Consider the following 16286-nt stretch of genomic DNA (forward strand, 5'->3'; position numbering starts at 1 on the left):
TTAGGGTTTGTTGAGTTTCTTGGATGTATAGATAAGGTTTCTCATCATATTTGGGACATTTACTGCCATTATTTATTAGAATATTTTTAATGCTCTGTTCTTTTCTCTTTTCCTGGTACTCCTATTACAAGCATGTTGGAGTGCTTAATGTAATATACTTTGGGACCATTTTTCTTCATTCTTTTTTCTTTCTGTTCTTCAGCCAGGATAATATCATCTCACTTAATCTTCACAATGCAATAAAGCAAGCGTTATTATTTTCCGCATTTTATAGATGAGAAAACAGGCTCAGATTAAGTGACCTGCCAACGTCAAAGAGTGGCCAGTGTGGCTGTGAAATTCAAACACAGGTCAGACTCCAAAGTTTGTACTATTTCCTCTATTCCACATTGTCTTTTTATTTTTTAGCAACTATAATTAACAACTGAGGGATTGAGGGATGCTGCCTTCTTCTAGAGAACTTTCTCTTTGTACCTTCCTTTAGTATTCTTTGTTAGTATGTTCCTCCTCTAAAATTCACATACCTAATACCTAACATATATTAGACATTTATTCAATGTTTATTGCTTTGAATTCAATGGTTACTCAGTGGTAGCTCACTAAAATGACAGTGAGAACATCAATATGTGACAAATGTTTTCATTAGAAAAATATGTAGCATTCTGAAGACAATGATAACAATGGGGAAACATTCATTAAATATATATACTGACTTATGAAACTACCTAATGTTAGCTGCTGATAGCTCTCATTTAACAGTCTTTGTCGATGTTTAGGCTTGGGGTCCTGGTCATTTATTTACTAGGTGGATACATTCAGGGACAAATAGGCTCTAGTAAATAAATATTTCAACAATTAATTAGCTTTTTAGTTCTGTATATAAGAGGCAATCTTGGAAAGAATGCCAGAATGCCTTCTGGGGATAAATATTTAAGACCCCAGATAAATTATAAAAATTTAAAAAATCCTTGGAAACAATATTTTGTAATTTATCCTGAGAAAATGATATTCTTTGTACCCTAAACTTCATACTCAGCATATGTATGCCCTATATGTCCTATTTGTCCTATATGGTCTTAGATGATAGAAAAATGTTTTCTACCAATCCTTTTTAAAATCTGAAAGAGATTATCTTAGATTTTTTTCTCCCTCAAATAGTTTCTCTTCAATTCCAAACAAATTGGTATCTATACACAAATCCTAGATCCAAGACTCTGATGCAAGATAGGACTCCCAGGACTCCCAATTGATGTATCTTCTAACTACCACTGATTTCTGTAGTGTTGTCTGCAGCAGATGATATGAGAGAAGCAGTCTGGAGATCTGAATGTTGCTTTTTGTTTTTTCCAAATTCTATCACCAATATTTTCCCACATAATTTATATCCATTTACTAGGTGCAAAGCTTGCCATGCAATTTCCTTATCTAAAAGAAAAAGAAAAAAACATCTATTTATATAGGGTTTAATAGTTCAATTCTATTCCAAGTCTAGTTTATGCTGTCTTACCTTTAGAGTTCAGTATAGGCTATAAAGCCATATAGTTACAGTTATTTGACTTTACAATCTTTTCCATAATCTCAAATATATAAACTCAGCAAGATTAAACTAATGGGTAAGAAAAATGACAATAAACACTTAAAATGATTGTTTGAGAAAGTCTTCTAATTCAAAGCTTTAGGTAAAGAAATAAGGATATAGATGGTGTGTTAAAGAAGGCTAACCTATAACTAAAAATACATGAAACTTTGTCCTAGATAATAGATTACAGATATTGTATGAATGAAATCATTTTCAAAATGGATAAAAAGTTATGGTTCTGAGGACATTTTGATACTTTTTATTTTGATGGGAGAGTGAGAATCCTCATTGGGATTAATACATTTATGACTTTTTCTAGGCATATGGAAGCTTGAGGTGTGAGAATATATAGTATACAATAGGAGCATTCAACTTATGGTTTTCAGAGCCTGGATGTGGGGAAATCGGGAAGGAGTAGAATTATTGCCTACTTTGTGAAATCATAATGGACAAGCAGTGTCTTTAGACTGAACCAATTTATGTCTCATATATGTACATACTATAAATTTTCAAATGTGGATAGCTGTTACAATGATTATGAAAACTGCTATCCATTCAAAAGTACTTAGTTTACAAAGCCTTTTATTATGTATTTTTTCAATTAATGGATCATACTCAGTTGGGATCAATTAAATTTTTTTAAAGTTTGAAAAGGGTCCTCACACTTGAAAAGACTGAAAACCATTCATTTATAAACTTTTAATAAGATAGGAAAGATAGCATAAGATAGTATGAGAACAGCAGAGGGGAGTTTGGCATTTCTCATGCACAAAAACACTTGCCTATACATAGATCACTAGCCTGTTTATAAAAGAAGACAGTTTAGGAATAATAAAAGGTACAGCTCCTACTCACCCTCCACTGAAAAAAGGTCTGGTTCTGTCACAGAAAATTAAATTATTACATTATTCCTCCCTTCGTGTTTGGGTACTAAAGTCATATATGAAGATGCAAACAATAGTTAAAAGACTGTATCATCATCCACTAGTTAATTACAAATTACTAGTGATTAGCATATTAGCTTGCAGTTTCTTAGTCCTAACAGAATAGGGTATAAGGCAAGTATTCTGACAAGAATACCAATAATATTAATAAGCAATATAATTATAATTTGGACTAGAAATACTATTGTCAACAAAGGGAAAGTGAATTTTGATAAGAGTGAGAACTAAGTGCCAAGACAGAAAAATTGAGGGCAAGAGAGTTAGGTGGTTATGTACTGTCAATGGTGGAGAGGAAACATGGGAGTGAGTATAGAGGAACATTGAAAATATATTTTCCTTACTCCTCTTCCCTTCTTCCCATGTACTTGTTCAAGCACATGCTTTTCATATGCTATGGAGAAATCAAAAGGCTATATCTAAATTAGAGAGGGTATAAGTAATTTCTAATAAATTGGTGCTGCAACTGAGTAATTATCTACATGAAGCTACTTACTGGGGAAGGTGATAAAAGCCTGCCCCCTCATTCGTCCAGTCATCATTCGGAATTGAATTGGAGGTCCTTTTTTCTCCTGGAACCGGGCGAACAATGAGACAAGATCTCTTTCAGTCACCCGAGGGCTAAGGTTCTTCAGGTATAACACCTAATATAAACCGAGGATCAACAGAAATATAACATGAGAGAGGTAAGGCAACTATTTCATTGTGGTTAGAATTAGTTTCAGATAAAGATGGTGGATTGAACACATGCATCTAATTTCATTCCCTAAAACTATAGAAAAATGCTGTAAAACTATAGAAACTTTTTGTTTTATAAACATAAACCCATAAGGTTAGGGAGAATAAGGAAAGGATGCAATAAAAACAATATTCTGGAAGTTGGAAAATAACTGAATAAATATACTCAAGAGAGCTGAATCTTAAAGTAGCAGTGGGAAAAGCCAGGAACCAACCCAATCTACACATAAGAATCCTCAAACAGTTCAGGAACTGATAGCTCCAGGTACCTCTGGAAATGGATGTAAATGGAGGCAGTTAAGGTAAGATGGGTTAGGTTGAAAGCTGTTTAAAAACCAACTAGATCTTTAAATATCCCCCCCCCACCCCACAACACCTACAATTAGCTACTGGGTAAAGGCCATTTCCTATCCTGATGAATACTTGAGGTTGATTCTCTGAACATGGAGAATGCCAGACACAGTTGAGGATATGAATACTACTTCTGAAAGCAAAGAAATTAAAAGAAATACATACAGAATACTGAGGACATGCCCAAACATTTCTCCTCATATGGCTCTTTCAATGTTGGTAGTATCCTTCCAAGTAAGAGTTTGGAAGAGTTTTCTCTGCAGAATATAATTAGCCATAAGAAGACCTAAAGATACTGATTTGGGATGGGGAATTTCTCTAACAAATGGACCAGCCAGATGACTTTAAATTGAAGCTCAAAGTCAGCAAGGGACATTCAGGCTGCTCATGTGCTCAGAGCCTCCAATCTATTTTTTGATCCTTACTTATATATATGAGCACAGATTATTAGGTATCTGAGGAATGCCTCTAATTTGAAAGGCAGACAACAGAATAAACAGAAATGAAAGCAAACAGAAGAAAACAGAGACCATGCAAGGAGGAAAAAAACTTCAAAAAACCACCACTAATACCTTCCTAGAAATAAGAGACAATATTCTATCTATTAGGAATCGGATGCTATAAAAAAATAACATTCAAGAAAACAAAAAAGAGGTCTCAAATGCAATTGAACATAAGTTATTATTGGCTTAAAAAATATTATAACTACAAGACACTTTACATTTAAGCTCTATTTTAAACAATAAAGAAAATACCTACAGAGATAAAAGAAAATGAGAAAGGAAAAAGCACATCACTACAAAAAAAAATCAATGAAACACAAAGGAAGACATCATGAGAGGAAAAGAGGGACAAAAAAGCTACAAGATGGAAAAAAACTAATGAATGGCAATAGTAAGTCCGTCCCTAGCAATAACTACATGTAAATGGATTAAACTCCCTAATCAAAGACATAGAGTGTCTGAATGAATAAAAAATTAGATCCAACTATTATGGTATCTACCAGAAACTCACTTTAAACTTAGGACCACACACAGGCTGAAAATGAAAGGATAGAAAACACAGCCCATGTAAATGGTAACCAAATGAGGGCAGGAGTAGTCATACTTACATAGACAAAATAGACTAAGTCAGAAACTGTCACAAGAGACAAAAATGGGCACTATGTAATGGTAAAAGGATCAATTCACCAGGAAGACGTAATGACTATAAATATATATGCACCCAGCCTCAGAGAATCTAAATATATGAAACAGACATATAAAGAACTAAAGGGAGAAATAGGCAGCAGCATAATAACACTAGGAGATTTCAATACCTTACTCCCACTAGCAGAAGCAAAACTAGAAAATTCACAAATATGTGAAAATTAAACAACATGCTCTTGAACAACTAATGGGTCAATAAGAAATTAGAAGGGAAATTAGAAAATATCTTGAGACAATGAAAATGAAACCACAACATACCAAGATTTATGGGATGCATCAACAACAGTACTAAAAGGGGAGTTTATAATGATAAATATCTACATCAAAAAAGAAAATCTCAAATAAACAATGCTATACTGCAAGGAAGAAAAAGAACAAATCAAGCCCAAAGTTAGCAGAAGGGAAGAAATACAGCTTAGAGAAGAAATAAATAAATGAAATAGAGATTAGAAAAACAATAAAAGATAATCAACTAAACAAACAGCGGTTTTTAAAAAAATATCAATAAAATTGACTACCTTTAGTTAGACTAAGAAAAATGAGGAAAGACTCAAATAAAATCAGAAATGAAAGGGAAGAAATTATAACTGATGTCACAGAAATAAAAAGGACTGTAAGATACTACTACGAATAATTATATGCCAACAAATCAGATAACCTAGAAGAAAAGGATAAATTCCTATAAATATACAATCTACCAAGACTAAATCATGAAAATATAGGAAATCTGAACAAATTTATAACTAGTAATGAGACTGAATCAGTAATCAAAAACCTCCCAACAAAGAAAATCCCAGAACTAGATGGCATCAGACTAGATGGCTGCACAGGTGAATGCTACCAAACTTTTTAAGAATTAACACCAATCCTTCTCAAACTGTTCCAAAAAACTGAGGAGGAGGGAATCTTCTCAAACCACTTTGATGGTGCCAGCATTACCCTGATACCAAAAGAAAAAAAAATTACAAGAGAAGAAAACCATAGTCCAATATCCCTGGTGAATACAGATTTTTAAATTCTCAACAAAAAACTATAAAACCAAATCTAAAAGCACAAATGTGATGTATTCCTGGGATGCAAGGATGGCTCAACATATGAAAATCAATCGATGCGATATACTACATTAACAGAATAAAGGATAAAAGTCACACGATCATCTCAATACAGAAAAAGTATTAGACAAAAATCCAACAACCTTTCATGATAAAAATGCTCAGCAAACTAGGAATAGAAAGAATTTACATTAACATCAGGAAGGCCATATATGAAAAGGCCCCAGCTAACTCATACTGAAGAGTGAAAAACCGACACCTTTCTAAGATCAGGAACAAGTCAAGGATGCCCAATCTTGCCAATTCTATTCAAGATAGTACTGGAGGTCTAGCCAGAGAAATTAGACAAGAAAAAAGAAATAAAGGGCATCCAAATTGGAGAGGAAGAAGTAAAACTATGTCTGTTTGTATATGACATGATCCTATGTGTAAATAATCCTAAAGACTCCACAATCAAACTGTTAAAAGTAATAAACAAATTCAGCAATGTTGTAGGATACAAAATCAACATACAAAAATTAGTAGCATTTGTTTATATTAACAAAAAACTGAAAAGGAAATCAAGAAAACTATTCCATTTACAATAGCATCAAAAAGAATAAAACACTTAGGAATAAACAACCATGTAGCTGAAAGACTTGCACACAAAAACTATACAACATTAAGGAAAGAAATTGAAAAGACAAATAAATGGAAAGACATCCCAAATATGGTTACAAGTATTAATATTGTCAAAATGCATACTACCCAAAGCATCCATAGATTCAATGCAATTCTTATCAAAATCCCAATAGCAACTTTTATGGAAATCATTAAAAATCCTGAAATTCATATAGAACCACAAGAGATCCCAAATAGACAAAGCAATCCTAAGGAAGAACAATGCAGGAGGCATCACATTGCCTGATTTCAAACTACAGTAATCAAACAGTATGGTACTGGCATAAAAGACAGACATATTAACAAATAGGCCAGAATAGAGAGCCCAGAAATAAATCACGTATTTATGATATCTTTGATAAGGCGGGCAAGAATACACAATGGGGAAAAGATAGTCACTTCAATAACTGGTGATGGGAAAACTAGATACACACTACAAAAGAGTGAAATTGGATGTCTATCTTACACCATATATAAAATCAACTCAAAATGGATTAAAGACTTAAAAATAAGACCGGAAACTCTATAGCTCCTAGAAGAAAACAAAATGATTTCTTACCTATGATATCAAAAGCACAGCAACAAAAGCAAAAATAGACAAGTGAGTACTATATCAACCAAAATCCCCCACAGCAAAGGAAACCATCAGCAAAGTGAAAAGGCAATCTACAGAATGGGAGAAAGTATTTGAAAATCACGTATCTGATGAATGGTTAAAAACTAAAATATATGACTCCTAAAATACAATAGTTAAAAAAAAAACACAAATGACCTACTTCTAATAAATGGACAAAAGAGCCAAATAGACATTCCTTCAAAAAAGACATAAAATGGCCAATAAGTATATGAAAAGATGTTCAACATCATTAATCATCAGGGAAATGCAGAACCTCAATTAGATGTTACCTCTTGTCTATTATGATGATTATTTCTAAAAAATCAAGAAATAAGTGCTGGTAAAAATGTGGAGATGTACACTGTTTGTGGGAATGTAAATTGGTAAAACCATTATGGAAAACAGTATGGAGATCTCACAAAAGTAAAAAGAGAACTTATCATATAATCCATACTTCTGGGTATATACCAAGAGAACTGGAATCAGGATCTGGAAGAAACATCTGTATTCTTATGTTCATTGCAACATTATTTACAATAGCAAAGACATGGAAACAACCTAAATTTCCACTGACAGATGAATGGATATAGAAAATGTGGTATATAAATACAACAGAACATTATTCAGCCTTAAAAAAAGAAGGAAATCTTGTCATTTGCCACACACAGGAACTTAGAAGACATTATGCTAAGTGAAATAAACCAGACACAGAAGAACAAATACTACATGATGCTGCTTATATCAGAAATTTGGAATAGTCGATACTCTCAGAGAAGCAAGGAGTAGAATCATGTTTACCAGGGGATTGGAGGTAATTGGATTAATTGAGTAATTGTTCATCAAAGGATATATAATTTCACTTATGCAAGAGGTGTAAGTCCTATAGATCTACTGTACAGCATAGTGCATATAGTTAACAATACCACATTGGAAGCTTAAAAATCTGTTAAGAGGGTATATCTTATATGTCCTTATCAAAAGGAAAAAAGAGGGAAAGAAGAAATTTCTGGAGGTGATGGTTAAGTTCAGGGCATTATATGTGGTGATGATTTGTTTCATGGTGTATACTTACCCTCAAATTCAAGATGCATACATTAAATATGTAAAGTATTTTTATATGTCAATCATGTCAATGAAAAAAAAAACTTAACCAATAAGGCAAACGACTTGTACAATTAAAACCACAAAACATTGCTCAAAGAAATTTAAGAAGATACAAATAAATGGAAAGATGTCCCATGTTCATGGACTGGAAGACAATTTTCTTAAAACATCCACACTATCCAAAGTGATCTACAGATTAATGCAATTCCTATCAAAATTCCAATAGTAGACTTAACAGGAATAGAAAAAATAATTCTAAAATTCATATGGAACCCCAAGACCCTAAACAGCCAAAGCAATTTTGAGAAATAAGAACAAAACTGGAGGTCTCATACTTAATAATTTCAAAATATATTACAAATCTTCAGTAATAAAAAACAGTATGATACTGGCATAAAGACAGACATACCAACCAATAGAACAGAATAGAAAGTCCAGAAATAAGCCCACACATATATAATCACTGATCAAAAAGGGGGCCAAGAATACACAATGGGGAAAAGATAGTCCCTTCAATAAATGGTGCTGGGAAAAGGTGACATCCACATGCAAAAGAATAAAGCTGGACTCTTTATTTATACGATCCACAAAAATTTAAAAAAATTTTTTTAAAGACTTAAAAATAAGATCTGAAACTCTAAAACTCCTAGAAGAAAACATAGGAGAAAATCTTCATGCCATTGGCCTTGGCAATGATTTCCTGGATATTACATCAGAAGCACAGGCTATGAAAGCAAAAATAAAGTGGGACTCTATAACTAAAATGCTTCTGCACATCAAAGGAAACAATCAGCAAAGTGAAAAGGCAATCTATGGAATGGGATAAAATATATGAAAACCATATAACTTGATTATAGAGGTTAATATCCAAAATATATAGGGAACTTCTATGTCAGCAGCAAAAAGACAACCCAATTTTCAAAAATGGGCAAAAGACCTAAACAGACATTTCCTCAAATAAGCGCTGACGAGGATGTAGAAACTGGAATTCTTGCACACTGTTGGTAGGAATATAAAATGGTGCAGATGCTATGAAGAATAGTATGGAGTTTCCTCAAAAAAAATTAAAAATACAACTACCATACATGGACCAGCAAGTCCCACTTTTGGGTACTTATTCAAAATAATTAAAATCTGGACCTCAAAGAGGTATCTGAACTCACATGTTCATTGCAGCACTGTTTGCAATACCCAAGAGGTGGAAACAACCGAAATCTCCATCATGGATGAATGGGTGAAGAAAATATTGTATATACATAGAGTGGAATATTATTCAGTCAGAAAAAAAGAAGGAAATCTTGTCATATGCTACAACATGGGTGAACCTTGATGGCATTATGCTAAGTGAAATAAGCCAGTCACAGAAAGACAAAGACTGTATGATTACACTTATATGTGGTATCTACAGTAGTCAAAATCATTGAAGCATAAAGTAGAATAGTGGTTGACAGGAGTGTGGAGGAGGGGAAAATGGGGAGTTGCTCTTCAATGGTTATAAAGTTCAGTCATGAAATTTGAAAAAGTTCAAGAGATCTGTTGTACAACAGTGTGCCTCTAGCTAACAATACTGTAATGTACACTTAAAAATTTGTTAAGAGGGCAGATCTCAGGTTATGCATATTTTAGTACAATAAAAAAAGGATGGAGTGACAAAGAGACATCTCTATATGTTAGCTGGCATACCCTTTATAGATACAAGGAACTTGAGAAGAATTAAGACAGGAGCAGCAAAAGCAAAGAGAAAATAGAGCCCATTTAAATGACTTAACCATTAGAAGGTATGAATATATTAAACATTGTAATAAGCAGTAGACTCTATCTCAAAGTCTTTAGAAGATGAATATTCACATATTTAGCATTTAACTAGTATCTTAAAAGCAAGGGCATAGGGCAACTGACTTATGATTTACCTGAGTAATTACAGGTGAGCTAGAGTTTTGACTCTGAATTACTCATGAAAGCATCATCAAATTAAATAATCATAGAAAAGGGTATGTGAAACATACTGCAATTTTCTCACCAAAAGTAGGAAAGATCCATACTAAGATTGTTCCCTTTGATATGAGCATTTTTTAAAAATCAAGAGGGCTTCTAGTCAAAGTGGCTCAGTCACTTCTTGCTTGGATGCATCTTCTCTGCTCCAAAAACATAGACGCACACATACATACATATATCCCATACACAGGTATGTATGTATGTGTATATCCACAACATACATATATATTCATATGTATGCATATATATAAAGGTACACACAAATATATCGCTAGACTTGAATACAAGATAAACATTTCTGTGAAACAGAAAAACAGAAACTCCAAATGATAATAGAGGATGAAGCTCTTCCTAGCATCCCTGTGCAATACACAGTATTATTTTACATTTTGAACTTTACACAAACGTTATTATACTGTATGTATTCTGCAGCTACCTGTTTAAAATTTTTTTAAACAGACTTTACTTTTTATAAGTTTGTTTTATAGAAAAACTGAGAAAGTATTACAAAGAGTTCCCATGTAACCCTGTTTTCCCTATTATTAACATCTTACATTTGACTATAGTTTACATAAATTAGTATTGATATATGATTATCTAAAGCCCATAGTTTATTTAGATTTCCTAAGTTTTTCCTTAATGTCCTTTTTCTGCCCCAGGATCCCATCCAGGATGCCACAGTACATTGTTTTCATGTATCTTTAGGCTCTTCCTTCCTGGCTGTGTCAGTTTCTTGGACTTTCCTTCTTTATAATGATCTTGACAGTTTTGAGGAGTAGTGGTCAGTTATTTTGTAAGATGCCCCACTACTAGAATTTTTCTGGTGTTTTCTCATGGTTAGATTGAGATTATGTATTATTAGGAGGAAGCCCACAGAGCAAAAGTGCAATTTTGATCATATCATATGAAGCATGCACAGTCATAAATCATGTTGACATTGGCCTTGGATCACCTGGCTGAAGTAGTATGTGCTCGGTTTCTATATTGTAATGTTGTTCTTTTTTCCTGCCTTTTCATACTGTACTCTTTGGAAAGAAGTCATTACAAGTAGTTCAAAACCACGAAGTGGGTAGTTATACTCTCCCTTCTTTAGGTAGAACACCTACATAAATGATTTAGAACTCTGCATGGGATATTTGTCTCCCCCATTTATTGATTTATTCATTTTATTTATTATCAGCATGGACACATAGATTCTTATACTATACTTTGGGTTATAATCCAGTATTAATTTACTTAGTTTGTCACACAAATTGTTCCAGCATTGGTTATTGGAAATTCTTTCAGTTGGCTCCTGTGCATCTTTGACAAGCCCCCAACAATGTTTTTATGTTGTTTTTACTATTTCCTTACTTTTTGTCACTACAAGATGCTCAAGGCTCATCTTGTGTATTTCCTGCCCCAGTAATAGAATCAGCCATTTCTTGAAGGAGCTCTGGTTCCTTTTATTAGAGAATGGTATTAGGAAGTAAGACCTTGTTGCTGCTGCAGTGTCGTTTCATTTAGACCCTCTCAGCTGACAAAGAAGAAAAACCGTTCATACTGACTTGTATGTATACACATATTTATAAATATTTCTCCATGTAACCCATATATATCTATTTTATGCTAAACATGAATTCACAATGATGTCTCCAACTCTAAACCATTACCACATGGATCATTCTAGCTTCCTCCCTTTGCTTAACTGTAAATTCCAACAGTGGGAAACCTGGCTTCCATCATCTGCCATCCATATATTTAATTGCTGCCTTTCCTTATACATGTATATCAGTACCAGAATTGTTAACGAGTACCCCTATGGGATACAACCGTGTCAACTAGGATAGTGATGATGTGCAGTCTTGTTTGTCTTTAGTTTTCCAGACTCCACAAATTTCCAAAGATCTTAGAGGTCAGAACCTTTCCCAACCTAACTTCATTGAAGTTGCTTCATGTATGAACAACAGTTAGTTTTTCTTGCCACAGTGTGTGCATTCTTTCCTGGGGCTCTGAAATTTAAAAATATTTGTATAAATTAAAGGTCATTTTTTATGTTGTACAGTTTTATGGGTTTTGACAAATCCGTGTCTTGCATCTACCATAACAGAATAATTTTACTGCCCTAAAAATCCCATGTGCTTCACCTATTCCTCTTTCCCACTGCCCCCAAATTCCTGGCTATCATTGATCATTTACTGCCTCTAGTTTTGTGTTTTCTGTGATATCATATAATTGGAATCATACAATATGTAGTCTTTTCCTACTGGCTTCTTTCAGTTATTAAAATAAATTTATAGTCTATGTCTTTATGTGGCTTGACAGCTTTTTTTTTGATCTCTGAATTATATTCCATTGTACAGATGTAGCATAGGTCAGTGTATCCATTCATTCATTGAAGGACATCTTGATTATTTACAGTTTTTATCAGTTATGAATAAACAGCTATGAAAATTCACATGCTGGTTTTGTATTAATATAGGTTTTCAAATCAGCTAATAACTAGGGGCATAAATATTAGACTGTATGATAAAACAATGTTTAGCATTGTAAAACACTTCCAAACTGTCTTCTAAAGAAGTTGTACTATTTTGTATTCTCACCAGGAATGAATGAGTCCTGTTGTTCAGTATCCCTAGTAGTATTTGGTATTGCCAATATTATTGTGAATTTTAGCCATTTTAATAGGTATATAATGGCATCTTATTGTTTTATTTTGCAATTCCCTGATGACAATTGATGGTGAGGTCCTTTTCAGAAGCTTATTTGACATTATATGTATAACTTATTTGGTAAGGTGTCTTCTTTTGACAATTTTTAATTGGGTTGCTTGTTTTGTTCTGCTGAGTTTTAGTTCTTCATGTATTTTGAATACAAGTCCTTTTAATAAAGGACATTGTTTTGCAAATATTTTCTTCTGGCCTGTGGCTTGTTTTGTGATTCTCTTAAAAGTATCTTCCACATAACAGTTTACAATTTTAGTAAAGTCTGATTTACTCATTTTTTTCTTTCACAAGTCATGCTTCTGGTGTTGTGTTTATAAATGCATCACCAAACAAAAAGTAACTTGGATTTTTTATTTTCTTCTGGATTTTTACAGTATTGTGTTTTATATTTAGATCTCTGATGTAGTTTGAGTTTTCTTTTTTTGAATAATGTAAGATCTGTGTCTAGACTCATTTTTTGCATGTGGCTATCCAGTTGTTCCCATATAATTTGTTGAAAAGACTATCCTTTCTCCACTGAATTGCGTTCATTCCCTTGTCAAAAATGAGTTTACTGTATTTGTGTATGTATATTTCTGCTCAATTGATCTTTTTTTCACTAATGCCAAACTACTTAATTATAGTAAATATTGAAAGTGAGTACTACAGTCTTCCAACTCTTTTCTTTTTCTTCAGTATTGTGTTGGATATTCTGGGCCTTTTTTCTTTCCATATAGATTTGGAATCAGTTAGTCCATATGGACAAAATTGCTTTCCAGGATTTTGTTGGAATTGTGTGGAATCCACGTATCAATTTGAGAAGAACTGACATCTTAAAAATATTAAGTCTTCCATTCCATGAACATAGGATATCTCTGCACTTATTTACATCTTTAAATTTTCAGCAGTTTTATAGTTTTCTGCATATGGATCCTATACATATTATGTAAGATTTATGTCTAGTATTTCAATCTTTTGTGGTGTTATTGTAAATAGCATTGTTTTTTATTTCAATTGTTCATTTCTTAGTATACAGGAATATAAACAGTTTGTATATAAACATTGTAACCTCCAACCTTGCTATATTCACTTAATAGTTCCAAGTGTTATTTTGTTGCTGTTTATTGTTTGGGACTTTCTTACATACACATGTCATCTTTAAATAATGAGTTTTAATTTTTCCTTCCCAATTTATGTGCTTTTTCTTATCTTACTATACTACCTGGCATTTCCAGTACAATACTGAAAAGAAGTGGGGAGGGAGACAGACTTTCCTGGTTCCTGACTGAAGGGGAAAATACTCAGTTTCTCATGAAGTATGATATTAGACGTAGGGTTTTTTTTTCCTTTTTTAATTTTTTATTATGGTATCATATAAAATCACATGAGCAACATTGTGGTTACTAGATTTCCCCAATATCAAGACCCCACCACATACCCCATTACAGTCACTGTCCATCAGCATAGTAAGAAGCTAAAGAGTCACTACTTGTCTTCTCTGTGCTATACTGCCTTCCTTGTGCCTGCCCCTACATTATGTGTGCTAATCATAATGCCCCTTAATCCCCTTATCCCTCCCTTCCCACTCACCCTCCCCAGTCCCTTTCCCTTTGGTAACTGTTAGTCCATTCTTGGGTTCTGTGAGTCTGCTGTTTTGTTCCTTCAGTTTTTGCTTTGTTGTTATACTCCACAGATGAGTGAAATCACCTTTCACCACCTAGCTTATTTCACTGAGCATAATACCCTCTAGCTCCATCCATGTTGTTGCAAATGGTAGGATTTGTTTTCTTCTTATGGCTGAATAATATTCCATTGTGTATATGTACCACATCTTCTTTATCCAGTCATCTACTGATGGACATTTAGGTTGCTTCCATTTCTTGGCTATTGCAATAGTGCTGCGATAAACACAGGAGTGCATATGTCTTTTTCAAACTGGGCTCCTGCATTCTTAGGGTAAATTCCTAGGAGTGGAATTCCTGGGTCAAATGGTATTTCTATTTTCAGTTTTTTGAGTAACCTCCATACTGCTTTCCACAATGGTTGAACTAATTTACGTTCCCACCAGCAGTGTAGGAGGGTTCCCCTTTCTCCACAACCTCGCCAACATTTGTTGTTGTTTGTCTTTTGGATGTTGGCCATCCTAACTGGTGTGAGGTGATATGTCATTGTGGTTTTAATTTGCATTTCTCTGATGATTAGCGATGTGGAGCATCTTGTCATGTGCCTATTGGCCATCTGAATTTCTTCTTTGGAGAAGTGTCTGTTCAGATCCTCTGCCCATTTTTTAATAGGATTATATGCTTTTTGGGTATTGAGAAGTGTGAGTTCTTTATATATTTTGGATGTTAACCCCTTGTCGGCTATGTCATTTACAAATATATTCTCCCATACTGTAGGATGACTTTCTGTTCTGCTGATAGTGTACTGTGCTGTACAGAAGCTTTTTAGCTTGATGTAGTCCCATTTGTTCATTTCTGATTTTGTTTCCCTTGCCCAAGAATATTCATCCAGGAAGAAGTTGCTCATGTTTATATTCAAGAGATTTTTACCTATATTTTCTTCTAAGAGTTTTAAGGTTTCATGGATTACATTCAGGTCTTTGATCCATTTCGAGTTTACTTTTGTGTATGGGGTTAGACAATAATTCAGTTTCATTCTCTTGCATGTAATTGTCCACTTTTGCCAACACCAGTTATTGAAGAGGCTGTCATTTCCCTATTGTATATCCATGGTTCCTCTATCATGTATTAATTGACCATATATGATTGAATTTATATCTGGGCTCTCTAGTCTATTCCATTGGTCTATGGGTCTGTTCATGTGCCAGTACCAAATTGTCTTGATTACTGTGGCTTTATAGCAGAGTTTGAAGTTGGGAAGCGTAATACCCCCAGAATTATTCTTCCTTCTCAGGATTGCTCTGGCTATTCGGGGTCTTTTGCAGTTCCCTATGAATTTTAGAACTATTTGCTCTAGTTCACTGAAGAATGCTGTTGGTATTTTGATATGGATTGCATTGAATCTATAGATTGCTTTCGGTAGGATGGCATTTTGACATTAATTCTTCCTATCCGTGAGCACGGGATGTGTTTCCATTTATTGGTATCTTCTTTAATTTCTCTCACGAGTGTCTTGTAGTTTTCAGAGTATAGGTCTTTCACTTCCTTGGTTAGGTTTATTCCTAGGTATTTTATTCTTTTTGATGCAGTTGTGAATGCAACTGTTTTCCTGATTTCTCTTTCTGCTAGTTCATTAGCATTTAGGAATGCAACAGATTTCTGTGCATTAATTTTGTATCCTGCAACTTTGCTGAATTCAGATATTAGACAAAGTAGTTTCGGAGTGGACTCTTTAG

General features: G+C 33.7%; 1 protein-coding gene across 2 annotated transcripts in view; it reads right to left on the bottom strand.

Annotated features, from left to right (window-relative positions):
- Nucleotides 1–364: 364 nt before the first annotated feature.
- RBM41 (RNA binding motif protein 41) overlaps nt 365–16286 on the bottom strand; it is a 62235-nt gene continuing 46313 nt past the window's right edge. For both annotated transcript variants that reach the window (XM_036924977.2, XM_036924978.2), the window contains 2 exons: nt 3017–3164; nt 365–1425 (listed from right to left, as the gene is read on the bottom strand). In XM_036924977.2, the coding sequence (XP_036780872.2) occupies nt 1259–1425; nt 3017–3164 (315 nt within the window). In that variant the 3' untranslated portion in view covers nt 365–1258. The remainder of the gene's footprint in view (nt 1426–3016; nt 3165–16286) is intronic.

The sequence above is a fragment of the Manis pentadactyla genome, chromosome X (assembly GCF_030020395.1).
Source record: "Manis pentadactyla isolate mManPen7 chromosome X, mManPen7.hap1, whole genome shotgun sequence".
NCBI classification, from domain to species: Eukaryota; Metazoa; Chordata; class Mammalia; order Pholidota; family Manidae; genus Manis; species Manis pentadactyla.